At 36.4% G+C, this 17104-nt stretch overlaps 1 protein-coding gene across 1 annotated transcript; it reads left to right on the plus strand.

The window, feature by feature from the left end:
• Window positions 1-12063: 12063 nt before the first annotated feature.
• LOC143570755 (uncharacterized) lies at window positions 12064-12600 on the plus strand. Its single transcript, XM_077056326.1, has one exon. The coding sequence runs from the start codon at window positions 12064-12066 to the stop codon at window positions 12598-12600; it is 537 nt and encodes a 178-aa protein (XP_076912441.1).
• Window positions 12601-17104: the final 4504 nt, after the last annotated feature.

Here is a 17104-nt window from a genome sequence, read left to right on the forward strand (position 1 = left end):
ACTTGTGGCTTTTGTATCTAGACGGTGTTACATGCAAAGGTTTCGATAACGAGAGGACGTTGGCGCTAATTGCTTATTGGTCATCAAAGACAGAAGAAGATAGACCATCTAAAGAAGATTTGAATTGGGGATTTGGAAAAGAAGAATTAAGAGAGTTATATGTTGATGAGAATGACTATGATATTGAAAGTGAAAAAGAGGTTGAACTTAATAATGAAAGTTTTGAGGTAATATTTATAATAAAGAACATAGCTTGGATGGGTTTGTGCATTCCCTTGAGAAGTGCCCTATATCATTGCCGTTGTAGCACCGAAGCTTATCCTTATCAAAACCAATATGGTTCCATCATAATTCTTGAAGTTGTTTCTTCCATACTTCTTCATGAAGTTTGACGCATGATGAACAACCATGGCCATCTGGTACCTGATGTCCATTTTCTTGAGATCTTTGTTTGTTGATTTCAGGAATGTCTCCTTGTTGAAAAGAAGGAGGTAGACGCCTTACCCGCAACAACTCCTCATGACTTGACAGAAAGGCATGAAACAGTGCTACATGTGATTCATCAAATTTAAGAGTGGGGTAGGATGAACTACTTGTAGACATCTTAACCCCATGAGATTTTAGTGCTTGTTCAACAACTTTGTCTACTCCTTCCTGAAAGGAGTTTGAACTAGAAGGTGCTTGTTGACTTACGCAAGTTTTGAATGAAGAGTTCTGTGTTGGTTAAGAAGAAAACAATTTCACCCATCTACTGGATGAAAAATGGGATGAGCTTGGAAGCTGTGCTTACTCCAGACCAGTAGAGATTCCAGCATGATTCAGATAACTGATATGGTTACCCAATTTGAGGTTTTCATCCATTTCAAATGACTTTATGGTGGAAGTCAAGTAAGATACATATGTTATTTGCAAGTTCATTGTTCTCTTGATGTGATTATGTTGCCGTTCCAGGTGTATGGCAAGTATTTCAATAGCTTATCAATGATTTCAATTTAATCATAATCAATCTTGGCACTCTTCATCTTGGTGATCAATGTATCATACATGTGGATGAGTGATCCAACAGTTTCTCATTGTAAGTGAATGAACATATTGAATTCATCCTTTAACATGGTCTTCTTACTGTTTCTCATCTCCACATTCCCTTCAAATTTGTTAAGCAAAGCAGCCCATAAACCTTTTGCAGTAGTGTGATCTATTAAAGTTTGAGCAAATTATAGTGAAAGGCACATACTCAAATCACCATAGGCCTTCTGATCATCACTCAACATCCTTTTTTCATCTTTAGTATATCCCGTTATAGTTTTTGGAACTGGTCCATCAGCCGTATCAGTAGTGGGAATGTGAGGTCCGATTGATCTGAGAAGAGCATAATCGGTGATTCTTATATAGTTCTTGAAACGCCACTTGAATTCCTCAAAGTTGTTATCCCACTTAATTAGTTTTTAAGGTTGATTGGTAGTTCCAGCTTCATTTTCCAAGAGAAGGTAGGTTTTCAAATCCTCAGGATCAGTTGTCATCTTTTAAATTTCTAATTTAAGTAAAACACTTCAATAACAAGTTCTACCAAAAGTTCCAAGTCCAAAAATATTATCACACACCACTTTTGGGCCTAGGAGTGTGACCACAATTTGGTACATGTTTTGTAAATATATCAGAGTTTATGGGTTAATTTAGGCTAAAGACTTTAGGTTGTTTAGAATATTAACTTACATTGAAAATTTACATAGGAATTAAATACCCAAGTATTCGTTTACAAAATACGAGTTTTAATTAGAAGAATTTTTATTATCAAAAATTGAGCCATCTTGTAACGCGCTTTAACTCCATGACGACTTCAATCCTTTCTACTTCTTATAATACTTAATTACCTACATTGGGTGGAAAAATACATCATCTATGTTCTCGTGAACACGTATGACTCCATAAATAATTAAACGACAATTACAATACAAACATAGTTTTCTGTACAAGCTCAGCAGAAGTATTTCTAGTTTTGAGATTTATACCACTACCCTACACACACAAAAGTATTCTTCGAGCCATGTAGCCCTTAATGGATAACTAGTTATGACTGTTAGCCCGTGGCCATGTAGCCTTTGACTGTTTAGGCTAGACAGTTATTTATGGATCCAGACATATGTGTACTCGGTCTGAGTTGATTTTATTTTCTATCTTGTATTATAACATTTTAGAGATCACATAATCTCATGTAAACATTGACTAACTCTTTAAGACAAACAACGTTCATCATATAGAGTATAAATATGTTTTGACTGATTGTAAAGGTTAATGTATTCACTTGTACCGTCGATGTGCATTTGAAACCTTTCTTGATTGAAAATGAAAATGATATTATCCTATACATAAATAGGTCTCTAAAAATATTGGATTGTGTTTATTGATTAAACTATTTCCCTTAAGCTTAACCTTGATAAAGTTTTCAACTTTGCTTATGAATGAAAAACACTTGTTTTAAATGTGACGTTTAATATAGCATGTTTTGGCTTAATAGGTTCTAACACATTGGTGAGTCTCTCTAGGTATGTAAACAGGTCCCGCGATTGATTGGGATTTATACGAATTACTTTCCTTTGACAAAAAACTCACTACTAGTGATATCCCCCTTACATTTTACTACATACCCATCAAAATATAACTTTGTTAACAATACATCATCGAGAAGTAACGTTTATGAAAGCTCTTTTGTGAATGTTATAGAATATTTTCAAGGTTAAAGGCCATAGCCTTGTTTAATGTGTTAGCTATATCTTAAATATCTTAGACATAACCCCCACCTTAGTGCAAGCACTTGGAATGATAATAATAAGAAAAGAGTGAACTTGACGGGTAGGATCTTGATCAAAACACGCTTAAACGATTGATAACTTGTTTAGAGCTTCGATACTTTCATGAAGTTCAAGAAAATGAAGCGTCGGCTCGTCGTAGTAATTGGGCACCCTTCCCTAGGCTAAGTGTGTGTAATATGAGTGTGATTTTGGGATGAATGAGGTTCAATCCTGTAACCTCCTATTTATTGGCAGATTTCGTACTCATTGCGATACGCAATGGAGTCTTCAGGTGGCCGTAGCATATCCCGACTCCGCAATTTCTACGAGGTTACGACGTGTTGATACGTGGCCTGTCAAAGCGTGCTACGTGTTTCCACGTTTTTGGACACGTGCATCCGGTTACTTAACAAGGTCGTCGCGTATCGTGATGGTCATAATGGTTTGGCCATTGTGTATCGCGAAGCAGTCCAAATCTCGGTTTGTTTGAAGTTCCGTCGCGTATCACGATGAGGCTATGGTTGCCTCATCGCGTATCGCGATTGGTCAAGAATTTCATAATATTCATTTTTAGTCCTTTGACTTTAAGAGTTGATTATTTTTGTCTGAAATCTATATCGGTAGTTTACGTGGTGTTACATCCTCCCCACCTTTTGAATAATCGCGTCCTCGAGACTTATTAGAATAGATGTGGATATTTCTTTTTCATTTTGAGTCGAGCTCCCACGTATACATAGGTCCGCGTCTTGAATACCATTTGACTTTCACTAGCTTGAGTCGCTTTCGTTTAAGGAATTTGATCATGATATCTTCAATTTGAATCGGTTGTTCTACAAACTTAAATTTCTCATTAACTTTCACATTTTTTTAAAGGAAGTGCAAAGGTTTCATCGGCTAAACACTTACGTAGGTTGGATACGTGAAATAAGTCGTGAATGCCTTTCATTTCTTCGGGTAATTCTAGTCGATAAGCAACTGGTCTAGTTCTTTTATGTATTTTAATTGGTCCAACAAAATGTGGACTTAATTTTCTTTTCTTTCCAAATCGTACTACACCTTTCCAAGGTGATACCTTGAGTAGTACTTTATCGTCTTCATTGAATTCTAATGGTTTACGGTGAATTTTCGCATAGATTTTCTGTCTATCTCTAGCTACTTTCAATCGCTCACGGATTTGTATTATTTGATCGGTGGTTTTTTGAACAATTTCGGGTATTGTCTCTGCCCAACATACAGGTGTTCTACATTTCCGTCCATACAGAGCTTCGAATGGTGCCATTTGGATACTCGTATGATAACTATTATTATACGAGAATTCCATTAGAGAAAGATGAGTATCCCAACTTCCTCCTAAATAAATTACGCAGGCACAAATCATATCTTCCAAAGTTTGAATTGTTCGTTCACTTTGCCCATCTGTTTGGGGATGATAAGCGGTACTTAGATTTAATCGCGTCCCTCTTTTCTTTAGAAAACTTGACCAAAATTTTGAAGTGAAACGACTATCTCTATCGGAGTTAATGTATAATGGCACACCATGTAAAGATACTATGTTTTCCACATATAGTTGTGCTAACTTATCCATGCTATATGTTTCTTGTATTGGAATAAAATGAGCAGACTTGGTTAGTCTATCTACAATAACCCAGATTGCATCATTTTGATGAGAAGTTTTAGGTAACTTCATAATGGAATACATGGTTTGTCATATCCCATTTCAATATTGGTATCTCTGGTTGTTGTAGTAATCCTAACGGCTTTTAATGCTAAGCTTTTACGTTAGAACACGTTAGGCATTTAGTGACATATAGATCAATATCCTTTTTCATACCGGTCCATAAATATTCATCTTTTAGATTGTGATACATCATGTCTACCAGGATGCATCATGTATTCTGACTTATGCGCTTCTTCGAGAAACTTAATTATTAATTTTCCGATTATTGGTACCCAAATCTCTTACTGAGTCTTAATATTTCATCATTTCCTTTTTCCAGCTGATCCATGATACCATTTTCCTTCTCGACTTTAATGTCTCCTTCTTCTAGTGCCAACTTATGTGCTTCATTAATCTGGTTTACTATATCTACTTTGAGTTCTAGTCTGAGAGCTCAGACTCCCATTGGCTTTAAAAGTACATGATCCAGATCATGCATGACATCATTTACTTGAAAACGTTGTGATTCGGTTCGATTAGTATGTTATTTCTATACTAAACATTATCGCGGAATTATATTGTAAGGGGTTAACAACACATTCACTAATAAGCTCTGATATATTGATATAACAACTTGAGTACAAAATTAGAACTGTTATCAACTTTTACAAAAAAATAAACATATACGCCTATCTATACTGCTACAGTACCTACGTATAAGTCCATGGTCAACGTATAAGACTTATACGCCCGTATAATTCTTATAAGGATGATTATGACTTATATGCTACAGATAGTTTACATAAATGACAATTTCAACCCCTTACACAATACATTTGAAATATTTAGCCCACTAGACCTAGAAATAGACATTAATGCTCTAACAAACTCTCCCTTGGTTATTGCTAGGTCTACAATCCATATCAAAAACTCTTTTCCGATACTCTTTCCTTGTATCTTCTTAAAAAAAAGGGCTTAGTAGATCCTTGTTGTGGTGTAGGACGAGATACTCTCATAGATATAAATTGAAATCTATTCCGCGAGGCCTCGGTAACTCGATCCTGAAGTTTAGCATTCATCTCAGCTTCAATCCTTTCTTGTTATTCACTGACTCCCTCCCGTTAGTTTCCCAAGCTCTACCAGAATGTATTATATTTTCAAAGCATAAGTCCACAACTTTTTGAAACTGGCTATCTTGAGTCTTTACTTTCTCGTCCTTACATTGAATCTTGTTCACATGCAATATCTCAATATCTTTCACCGAACAGTTTACCAGCCACATTGGATCATACACCCGAATAACATCGTATTTTTCTTTTCCCCTATCTAAGTATATATTGGATTCTCCAGTCAACGCCAAATAAGACCAACAAAGGAAATAAGGATAAAAATCATGTTCCATTGGATACAACGGTATTGTGCATAGCGAGTTTTTTATTGTATACCTCAAAGTCCTTATCAATTCACCTTCGGGACTCTTACGATTTCTTGATTTGAACACCTTATGCAACTGAGGTATCCATTTCTTGAAAACACGTTTCGCCTCATTTACCATATCTCCTTCACATGGCCACTTTTTGGTTTATACAACAAATCATAATGCATACAAATATCATATGCATCAAACCATGGCAAACTCTTCAACTCCATTAAACTATTGAAGTATTGCACTCCAATAGTCTACGTATCCCAATTTTCTTAATCTTGCTCACATAAGCGATACTCAAACACTTTCCCATCGCAACATTCTTTTGAGTTTTCTGATAATACTCTACAAGATTTAGATACACTTGCTTAGAAATCTCAACACGATTTGGAAACCAATTATTCATCTCATCTTTATTGACTTTTTGCTTGTTTGTTAGGATTTGGTTCCATCTTTATTTCCTCATAAAACACTTCATCGAAAGCATCAAATTCTTCTTGTTCACCAACATACTTAACCGCTTCTAGTTTATTAACAAATTCCACATTAGGGGATTCAACCAGTCCTCATGAATTTCCGGTTCAGGAATATACATCTCAAAATCAAATGTTAAGTCCTCAACAGATACCTTTAACATCTTTGCCAATTCAGTCTTGTCGACAGGAATCTCCCCCTCTTCCAGTTCATTCACCATGTTAGAAACAAGAAAGCTAGAGGTAATCAATTCTTCTAATTCCTCCATAGGCTTTTCTGTTGGCTCACTTTTAGACTGTGATTCATGTTGTGGTTCTTTTTGTTGAATGTCACCACCAACAAAATCAAACTTCTTTTCAGACTTACCAGCAATCACACCAGCACCACCTTGCAATGTATCATCATAATCTAGATCATCAAAATTATCAATATCCGAATCACCAAAATCTAACATCTCCTCATCTTCTTTTCTTATTCCTCCTCCTCAAAATCCTTTACTTCATCAACAACTTGAACATTTTGTTGTTCAACAGGTTGTGCATTCACAGGATCAACTTCAGATACACTAATCAGTACATCCAAACAACTAGATTGATGTGTGCAAAAATATACACATTATTTGTATCATTTATCCCCGATTTTATACACTTTTCATTACAAATTAATTGAGTTTGATACTAAATTATTTGTAACATGTATCTATAGGTTTGAATGACGAATTTGTCCAAATAAATAAGAAATAACAACAAAAGGACGCAATTCAGAAGTCGAATAAAACCGGGAATGAAGTAACAAGGTCCGAAATGGGAATGAAGCAACTTGGTCCGAAGGAAAACTGATGAACTACCGATAGAAAGAATGAAGCCGGAAGAAATGAATATCAAAAGCAAAGACAAGACTTGAACATAAAAAGAATACAAGACACTGGCAAAACTTCTGTGTTGTAAAGATTTGAAGACTAAAGACCAGCTGAAACTTATGACCCATAAAGATTTCCAGCATTAGTTGACACTTATGGGTTGCAAACACCCTTACGATCCATAAAGAACTGTCGGTCATTATTGTATCACAAAAGTCATCGTCGGTGGAACCAAGATCCAGAAAATCCAGAATAGATAATATCAAGACATTAAAAAAATAAGACTTATGGGTCATAAAGCAACCTTACTACCCATAAAGACTGTCGGTAGGAAACATGATCCTAAAAATAAGGAGTGGGAGAAAAGATAAGATAAAAAGTTACTCTTATTGGTCATAAGTATACTGTTGAAAACATTACGACCTACAAGTGTTCCAGATTTTCAACTATAAAAAGCTGCCCGAGTTTCAGCCAAAGAGACACCATTTCTCACATCTCTTCTCTCTAATTAGTTAAATAAACTCCATAGGAGTGCCAAGGAGGTTCCAAGAGTCTCGAGGAGGTTAAACCACTTCCCGGGAGTTCCGAAGTTCTTACCGAACACCCCACGAGTAGTATGTCTTTACTTTGTAAGTTTACTTTGGTTATGTTAATTGCTATGTTAGGCTAATAATCTATTATTTTCGACATTAAGGGCTCTATTTTGTATTATGATTCGAATGTGAAATAGTTATGTGATTTTATTGTTGAAAGGTTTCATTTGTATAATTTCTTGAACTTTAAATCCGAAACTCATTTAGTGATGAGTTGTAAAACACACTTGCTTTCCGTATCATTTTTATCATGTTTTAATTGCTTTTTAGTTTAATTATTAAGTTTTATGGTTTGTTTATGCTTGATTTTACAAAATTGAATATTTACTTGTAGATTATGAAAGTTGGTGGAAAAAGAATGAAATTTAAAGACTATAGGGGCTTATTTGAGCAACTTTGAAGACTACAACTCAAGGCCCGACCCAAGCCCACAAGTTAGAAGTCTTAAATGCATAATCTATTAATTAAACAAAAGAAAAAAGAACCCTAACAGCCCTAAAAACCAAAATTCAGCAGCCCCAACCCCCTAGGCAGATTGCGATCGGCAGCAGCAAGGAGAAGGAAGAAAAAGTCTTGTGGCGGCTAGGGTTGGTGGTTTTGGACGGTTGGAAGAGAAGAACATCAAAGGGAGTTGTGTGCAGCAGCTAAAGGTCTTATAAATCCATAAACTCAGCTCATAAACCTTAAGTAATCATCTTTAGACTTTGTTTCTTGTTCAAGAACCCTAACTTGTTTAGTTTGATCTTTTTGTTGGATTGTTTTGCAAGTAACTTAGAGATTGATTTGTGTTTGATTGTTCTTGATTATTGAATGAGTTTAATTATGTTTATGTTTATGTTTATGATGTTTAATTTGAATATTATCTGCTGTCCAAAATTAATGTGTAGCTAAACTTGTTAGTTCTACCTAGGTTAGATGATTATTGTTAGGTTTTAGTAAGTAGTTTGGATTGTTGATGATCATGGCTTAAATTGTTAATGTAAAGTTTGGTTTAACATTGAATTAGGTTGTGTTTAGTAGCTGTGAATTTGTTAATTACACTTATAAACCTCTTTCTTTAATTAATTGAATGAGTTTTGATTGATTGTTGCTTGTTAGGACTCTTTACTTAGTGTTTAGGGTTTGTTTGAGGGTTGATCAACCGTAGGTTTTAAGTGAGTGTATTAATTGAATATAATCAGCGGGTGAACACCTTCTTAGAGACCTAGAGGTGATAGGAAGTAAGGTCGTCTCATGGCTTTTACTTGTTAGGATTAGGATCGCGCGAGAGCGGGTTCGGTTCTTGTCGGGTTTGGGTTTGTGAGCGATTAGTTGACCTAGTTTAAGTTAAATTGAATTGTTCCTCTATCCTTGGTTGCGTAGTATTCATCTCCATTAGGGTAGTGTGTCGGTGAGACCGAGAGGTAAGTCGGCATTAGAGCACGTTAACAATTCGTCACCCGGTTTGTTCTTAAATTCAACTATGTGTAGGTTAAGGTTTGTTAGTGAGACCGAGAGGTAATCTAGCTTCCTGAGTGAACCATAGTTGTGTCAACCTTAGGAACCGGTGTCGTGAGATTCTATAATCCAATAGCTTACAATACCTTCAATAGGATTCTTACCTAGGTAGACGTTTTTCCCATTGATAAATTGTATTTTCAAAGTTTCGTTTAGTCTTCTTAAATTAAGTCTTTTAAGTTAATTAAATTAAGTTTGGTTAAGTAGTTAATAATATAAAAATCATTTAAAAATATATTATTCTTAGGTAAGTCTTATTTAGGCTTAAGTATTAGATACTTGTTCACGTGTCCTTGTGTTCGACACTCGTACTTCCTTAGTGCTATACTAACAGTGATCGGTACACTTGCCGGTTTTGTGTGGCTTCTTTAGGAAATTTCGTTTAATAAATTTAAAGCTTAGTTGTGAGAGCATCGTTTTACACACATCAGTTAGGATTCAAATTAGTTTGTTGATGAACCTGATCAATTTATTAATATGCTAATGACGTTCTTCAAAGTTAAAATATGAAATATGATTCTAATCTTGATAACTAAGGAACAAATGACGGTTTTGTGTTTGTCTATGAATTCAATCTCGTTATAGAAATTATACAATGTGATTTAGTATTCTGAACGGCGTGAACACTAAATGATAATTAATACTTTCATCACATGAAACTCGCACGTTAAGATCCGAACGGCGTGAGCTTAGGGTAGCGAGTTGGTTCTAATTAACGAACTGCACTTAGTTAGACATAGATGGAGGGAACGTCCAAACGGCGTGACGTTTAGTATTGATACAAATCTTTAAATAATAAAAATCATTACACCATAATTATTGATGATCGTGACTCGAATCAGAAGTATGAAATACCCCTTGTGTCGGAACTATCTTTGATAATTGTCTCTTTCTAAGTTAGTTATTTTACCTTTTAGTTATATGCTAATCATTTTACTACCGCTATTTAGTTTTATGCTTATATAATTTATAATTTGCACAAAAACCCCCTTTACGAATACTAGTTCTATATCGTTCTCAGTTATAAAATTGTTAAAACGCATTCCCTGTGGACACGAACCTTACTTCCACTCATACTATCCCTAATAGTGTGTAACATAGTAAGTTAACGTTTATAAATTTATTTGCTGGAGCTGACGACACCCAACAAATTGGTGCCGTTGCTGGGGACTGCGTCCAAAATTTCACTTTTATGCCAAGTTCTTTAAGAACTGGTAACCCACTCGATATCGATCTAGAAATAGAAAAAACCGTGAAGAGATTAAGGAAACAGGCAAAACTTCGAAAGAAGTTAGCAAATCCTTCAACCTCTACTCAACACCATCGGTCGTTGACATTTTGGAAAACATTTCCTTGTCAAGTGACTCTGACTCATCTTCCACTCTCACGTCACAAAACTCGACTTCGACCCAAGATTCGGACCCAATGGAAGTAGCGAACCCAGTCGAGCAAACCTTTCGAGAATGGGCAAACCGCAATGTTCCCCAACAACCTCTTTGTATCAATTACCCCGCTATGCGAAATTTCGAGCTGAAATCAAGCCTTATCCATTTATTGCCAACCTTCTGAGGCCTGGAGAATGAAGATCCTCACAATTTCCTCAAAGAATTCCACGTCGTGTGCACCAGAATGAAGCCAAACGATGTCATAGAAGATCAAATCAAAATTAGGGCACTCCCCTTTGCTTTGTAAGATTCAGCAAAACATTAGTTTTATACCCTTCCGCCAGGGTCAGTAACAACCTGGAATGGTCTTGCAAGAACTTTTCTTGACACATACTTCCCTGAAGCAAAAGCTTCCACTCTTCGTATAGAAATCACTAGAATCAAACCAGCAAAAAGAGAGCCTTTACATGCTTACTGGGAAAGGTTCAAGGAACTATGTAGCAAATATCCTCAGCATGGAGTCTCAGAGCATCAACTACTTCAATACTTATGTCAAGGAATGGCACCCATGGAGAGACGATTGTTGAGTGCCTCAAGTGGAGGAAACGTACTCGACAAAACTCCAACCCAAATCAGAGCCATAATCCAATCGGCTGCGGATGACATGAAACACTCAACACATGAAGAAGAATGGTATCCATATGTACCACGTGCTGTGAAAGGAGTGAGTACTCCCAACATTGAAACTCAATTGGCTGAGTTAACAAAAGTAGTCATGATGCTTACAAAGGATAAAACAACTGAATCACCAAAACGAGCATGTGGAATATGAATAGAAAAAGGACACCCCACTGATACGTGTCCAATGTTGTAAGAAAATGTCGAACAAGAGAATGCAGCTGGCAGATATCCTGGACAAAACACAAGGCGATACGATCAACCACGAGTAAATCATAATTGGGGACAACCCACCAACTTTGGCTACCAACAAAGACCACCTTAACATCAACCACGTCAACCCTTTTCAAACCCACAAAATTTCCAACATCGTCAACCACAAACACAACAACCAAGCAGCTCTGGAATGTCTTTAGAAGACATTGTGAAGAATCTGGTTGCCAGTACTCAAACGTTCCAACAAGAAACAAAGGCCAGCATCAAGAATATGGAGCAATAGATGCTCAGTTAGCTAGTTCAGTGAGTAGACTCGAATCTCAAGGAAAACTACCTACACAAACAGAAGCAAACCCCAAGCACAACGCTTGTGCCATCACGTTGAGAAGTTGAAAGAAGTTCGACGGCCCAGAATTGCAAGAAGAAGAACAAGAGGTCGTTGTTGAAAAGAAGACTGAAGAAAAGGATACTTCCAAGTCGAATGAAGTAATGCCTAAGTTCAAAGTCCCTCCTCCATTCCCCTCAAGATTTTTGAGAACGAAGAAAGAAAGAGAAGAGCATGGGATCATGGAGACATTTCGAAAGGTGGAAGTAAATATACCTCTACTTGATGCTATCAAGCTAGTCCCTCGATACGCTAAGTTCTTAAAAGAACTTTTCACTTCAAAGAAAAAGCTTAAAGGGAATGAAACCTTCAAGGTCAACGAGAATGTCTCAGCCGTCTTACAAAAGAGACTTCCACCAAAGTGCAAGGATCCTGGTGTTTTCAGTATACCTTGTAAAATGGGAAATCTAAGCATACCAAGAGCTATGCTTGATCTCGGAGCCTCTATCAACGTCTTACCATATTCCATTTTCAAAACTCTTAACATAGGACCGTTGAAAAGGACAGGGGTAGTCATTCAATTGGCTGAAAAATCCATGGTCCACCCAAAAGGTGTATTAGAAGACATGTTAGTGCAAGTAAATGAGCTGGTATTTCCAGCTGATTTCTATGTGCTAGACATGGAAGATGGTGACACATAAGACTCAAGTTCCATTCTGTTAGGAATGACATTTCTGAAGACTGCTAAAACAAAGATTGATGTTTATAGTGGTACCCTCTCCATGGAATTTGATGGCGAGATCATAAATTTCAATATTTATGATGCTATGTGGTATCCAAGCGATGTTTCATATATGAATTGGTTAGATGTAATTTATCCTTTAACTGATGATTACTTCGAGTTATCTAACCATGACACTCTAGCACTAATCTTGAACAAAAGCCTTGATGAAGCATCAACAAAAGAACTCGCTGAAAAGTTCAAACTTGAAGATGAGCTGATAGAGCTGGTATCCCTCTTGGATACACAACCTAGGTATGAAACAACCAAGCTGCAGTTACAAGCTACTGAACAAAAGCTCCTGCCATCCATTGTGCAACCACCAGATCTAGAGTTAAAGACTCTTCCTAATCATCTTAAGTACGCTTATCTTTTAGATAATGATACATTGCCAGTAATCATATCCAACAAACTGTCCAAGAACCAAGAGGATGAATTGGTTAACATGCTCAAGCAATACAAGGAAGCAATCGGTTGGACCATAGCTGACATCAAAGGTATGAGTCCATCCCTTTTCATGCACAAGATCCTCATGGAAGATGACTACAAGCCCACACATGAAGCACAAAGAAGATTGAATCCTCCCATGATGGAAGTTGTTAAGAAAGAGATTCTAAAACTACTCAATGCAGGTATGGTTTACCCAATCTCAAATGGGTAAGTCCAGTTCAAGTTGTACCCAAAAAGACCGGTATCACTGTTACTAAGAATGAACAAGGAGAATTGGTTCCCACTCGTGTTCAAAATGGGTGGAGAGTGTGTATTGACTACCGAAAACTAAATGCCTCCACTCGAAAAGATCACTTCCCTTTGCCTTTCATCGATCAAATGTTGGAGAGGTTAGTAGGTAAGACTCATTATTGTTGTTTAGATGGATACTTTTGGTTTCCACCAGATACCTGTTGCACCCGAAGACCAAGAAAAGACAATGTTTACGTGCCCTTTTGGTATGTTTGCATACTGGTGAATGCCATTCGGTCTTTGTAATGCCCCATCTACCTTTCAAAGATGCATGGTAAGTATTTTCTCAGAGTATGTTAAAGAAATAATTGAAGTTTTTATGGACGACTTTACTGTTTATGGAAAATATTTTAGTGAATGTTTAAATAATCTAAAAAAGATTTTGGAAAGATGCATTGAGACCAATCTTGTGTTAAATTACGAAAAATGTCAGTTTATGGTAGATCAAGGTCTCATTCTTGGACATATTGTTTCAGAAAAAGGGTTAGAGGTAGATAAGGCAAAAATTGATGTTATCAAAACTTTAGCTTACCCAAAAAGTGTACGAGAAGTATGATCTTTTCTTGGACACGCAGGTTTTTACAGGAGATTCATCAAAGACTTTTCAAAGATCAGCAAACCTTTGTGCGAACTCTTACAAAAAGATGTAGAGTTCGTCTTCTCATAAGAGTGTAGAGAAGCTTTCAATGCATTGAAGGAGATGTTGGCGAAATCAATAATCCAACAACCTGATTGGGACCTCCCATTCGAGATTATGTGTGATGCCAGCAACTATGCAATGGGAGCAGTACTAAGGCAAAGAAAATACAAAGTGACATACATGATTTACTACGCTTCTAAAGTCCTAGATGAAGCTCAACGCAATTACTCGACTGCCGAAAAGGAATTTTTAGCTATTGTCTTTGCTTTGGAAAAGTTTAGGCAATATCTACTCGGTACAAAAGTAATTGTATTCTCCGGCCATGCTGCATTGAGGTATCTCATGACAAAGAAAGATGCAAAGCCAAGATTGATTCGATGGGTGCTTCTACTTCAAGAGTTTGACTTCGAAATTTGAGACAAAAGTGGTAAGCACAATTTGGTGGTTGATCACCTGAGCAGGATCATCAACAATGATGACCCTATGCCATTGAATGATCTGTTCCCTGATGAAAGTTTGTTTGCTGCACAACTGGCTACACCGTTCTATATGCTGACATCGTAAATTACCTGATCATTGACACTTTTCCCTCCGATTTGACTCACGCACAAAAAGAGAAAATTAAGAAGGAATCAAGACATTACGTTTGGGACGAGCCATACCTTTGGAAATATGGTATCGATCATGTGATAAGAAGATGTGTCGACACAAGAGAGGTACCCTCAATTTTAGATGTTTGTCACTCACAAGCATGTGGTATACATTTTGGTCCAAAACGTACAGCACATAAGGTACTTGAATCCAGTTATTATTGGCCTAGTATATTTTTTAGATTCATATATGTTTTGCAAGTCATGTGAGGGATGTCAAAAGACTGGGAATTTAAGATCATGAGATCAAATGCCTCTCACACCAATCCTGGTGTGTGAGATTTTTGATGTATGGGGCACCGATTTCATGGGCCCAACCCCTTCATCATTTGGTAACACTTATATACTTTTAGCTGTGGACTATGTCTCTAAATGGGTAGAGGCAAAAGCCACGAAAACTAATGATGCTAAAGTTATTTCATATTTTATCAAGTCCAATATTTTTAGCAGATTTGGAATGCCAAAAGCATTTATCAATGATAGAAGAACTCATTTCTGGAATAGAACAATCGAAGCACTTTTCAAGAAGAATGGAGTTGCACATCGCGTTTCAACAGCTTACCACCCACAAACAAACGGACAAGCAGAGGTTTCAAATAGAGAAATCAAGTCAATCCTAGAGAAAACGGTCAATCCAAATCGAACGGATTAGAGCTTACGTTTGAATGATGTGTTATGGGCATACCGCACAGCTTACAAAACACCAATAGGTATGTCACCCTACCGACTTGTTTTTGGGAAAGCTTGTCATCTTCCGGTTGAATTAGAACATAAAGCCTTTTGGGCTGTCAAACAATTTAACATGGAGATGGATGAAGCAGGAGTTTATCGTAAATTACAACTTCAAGAGTTAGAGGAGATTCGTAATGATGCTTATGAGAACTCTCGAATTTACAAAGAAAGAACTAAAGCATTTCATGAAAAGGCAATCACACGAAAAATGTTCAGTGTAGGGCAAAAGGTTTTTTTCTTTTTGTCTAAACTCAAGCTTTTTCCTGGGAAATTAAGGTCCAGATGGGTTGAACCATTTGTTGTTACTAACGTTTTTCATCATGGCGCAGTTGAGATAACAAGCCAAAAGACAGGTAAAACATTCAAAGTAAATGGACACCGCCTAAAATTATTCTATGAAGGGTTCCAAAAATAAAATCATGACATGATTGACTTGGAGAACCCAACATACACGAACTGAAAAAGTGTGTCCACGTCTAGCCTAAGACATTAAAAAAAGGCGTTGTACGGGAGGCAACCCCTAATTTTCATTTTATGTGTTTTTGTGTAAAATTGTTATTTTAACCTTTATCAAGGGACGCAAGAGCGTGAGAATCGTAAAAAAACAACAAAATTTTTGGTAAGAAAAGAAAAATCAAGTACAATTCTTGGTCTCGTGAACTATGGATGTTGTTAAAAAAAGTGTAGGTATTTTATTTTAAAAAAACTTAAAAGAAAAAAAAAGGTTTCGTTATATAAAGCATTCTTATGGGCCGTAAGTTTGTTCCCCTAACATCTTTATGACCCATAAGAAATCTCAGTTAATTTTATAGGTGACCTTTTTAAAGCAATCTTATGGCTCGTAAGTTTATTCTTCAGATATCTTTATGACCCATAAGGAATTCCCTAACTAAACACATGGGTGACCATTTTAAAGAAACATCTTTTTTACACCCTACCACACACAAACGACACCCATAAGAGTGAACCAAGCCAAACACAAAATTCCAAGTTCGATTCTTGCTACTAGCGTTCGGTTAAAGGTTAGTATAACAATATTTTGTGTTCAATTTGTGATTTTATTTTTCTTCTTTTAGATAGTTGTTTTTATTTGGTACTTATGTTTATATATGTTTGGTTGCTTTTACTTACTCTTTGATTGAAGTGTGACAGAACAACTGAGATAACAATTACCGCAGGAAAGGCATCTAATTTTGGAAATTCACGAACGGTATCTTTAACTTGTTTTGCTCGTAACACTTTGCAAATTTGAAAAGAACAATTTTATTTCTTAATGAGTACAATAAGAATGAAAATTCATACACTCATTGCATAAGAGATAAAATACAACGGTAAAGCAACAAACAAATACAAAACAACAAAGGGAAATATCTCATCCGGTGGGAGGTTGTAAATGAGAAAGGCAAGGATCACGAGCATTATTCCGGTAAGCACAAGAACCAGATGAATCATTCTGAATGTGTTCTTCGGGAACCTTGGAGAGGATAAAAATTGAGAGTGTTTGTTGTGAATAAGATGAGAGTGTTAATTGGGTATTTATAATCCTTTTTGCAATGGCTATATAACCGTTGTATATAGCTGTTGTCCAACGGTCATCTACGTATACGGGTCGTATATGAAAGATTATGACCCGTATCTCTTGCTAATTCGGTTTTCTAGAC

The sequence above is a fragment of the Bidens hawaiensis genome, unplaced genomic scaffold (genome assembly GCF_021521415.1).
Source record: "Bidens hawaiensis isolate Kalapana, Puna unplaced genomic scaffold, B.hawaiensis_p1.1 tig00025028_1, whole genome shotgun sequence".
In the NCBI taxonomy this organism is placed as follows: Eukaryota; Viridiplantae; Streptophyta; class Magnoliopsida; order Asterales; family Asteraceae; genus Bidens; species Bidens hawaiensis.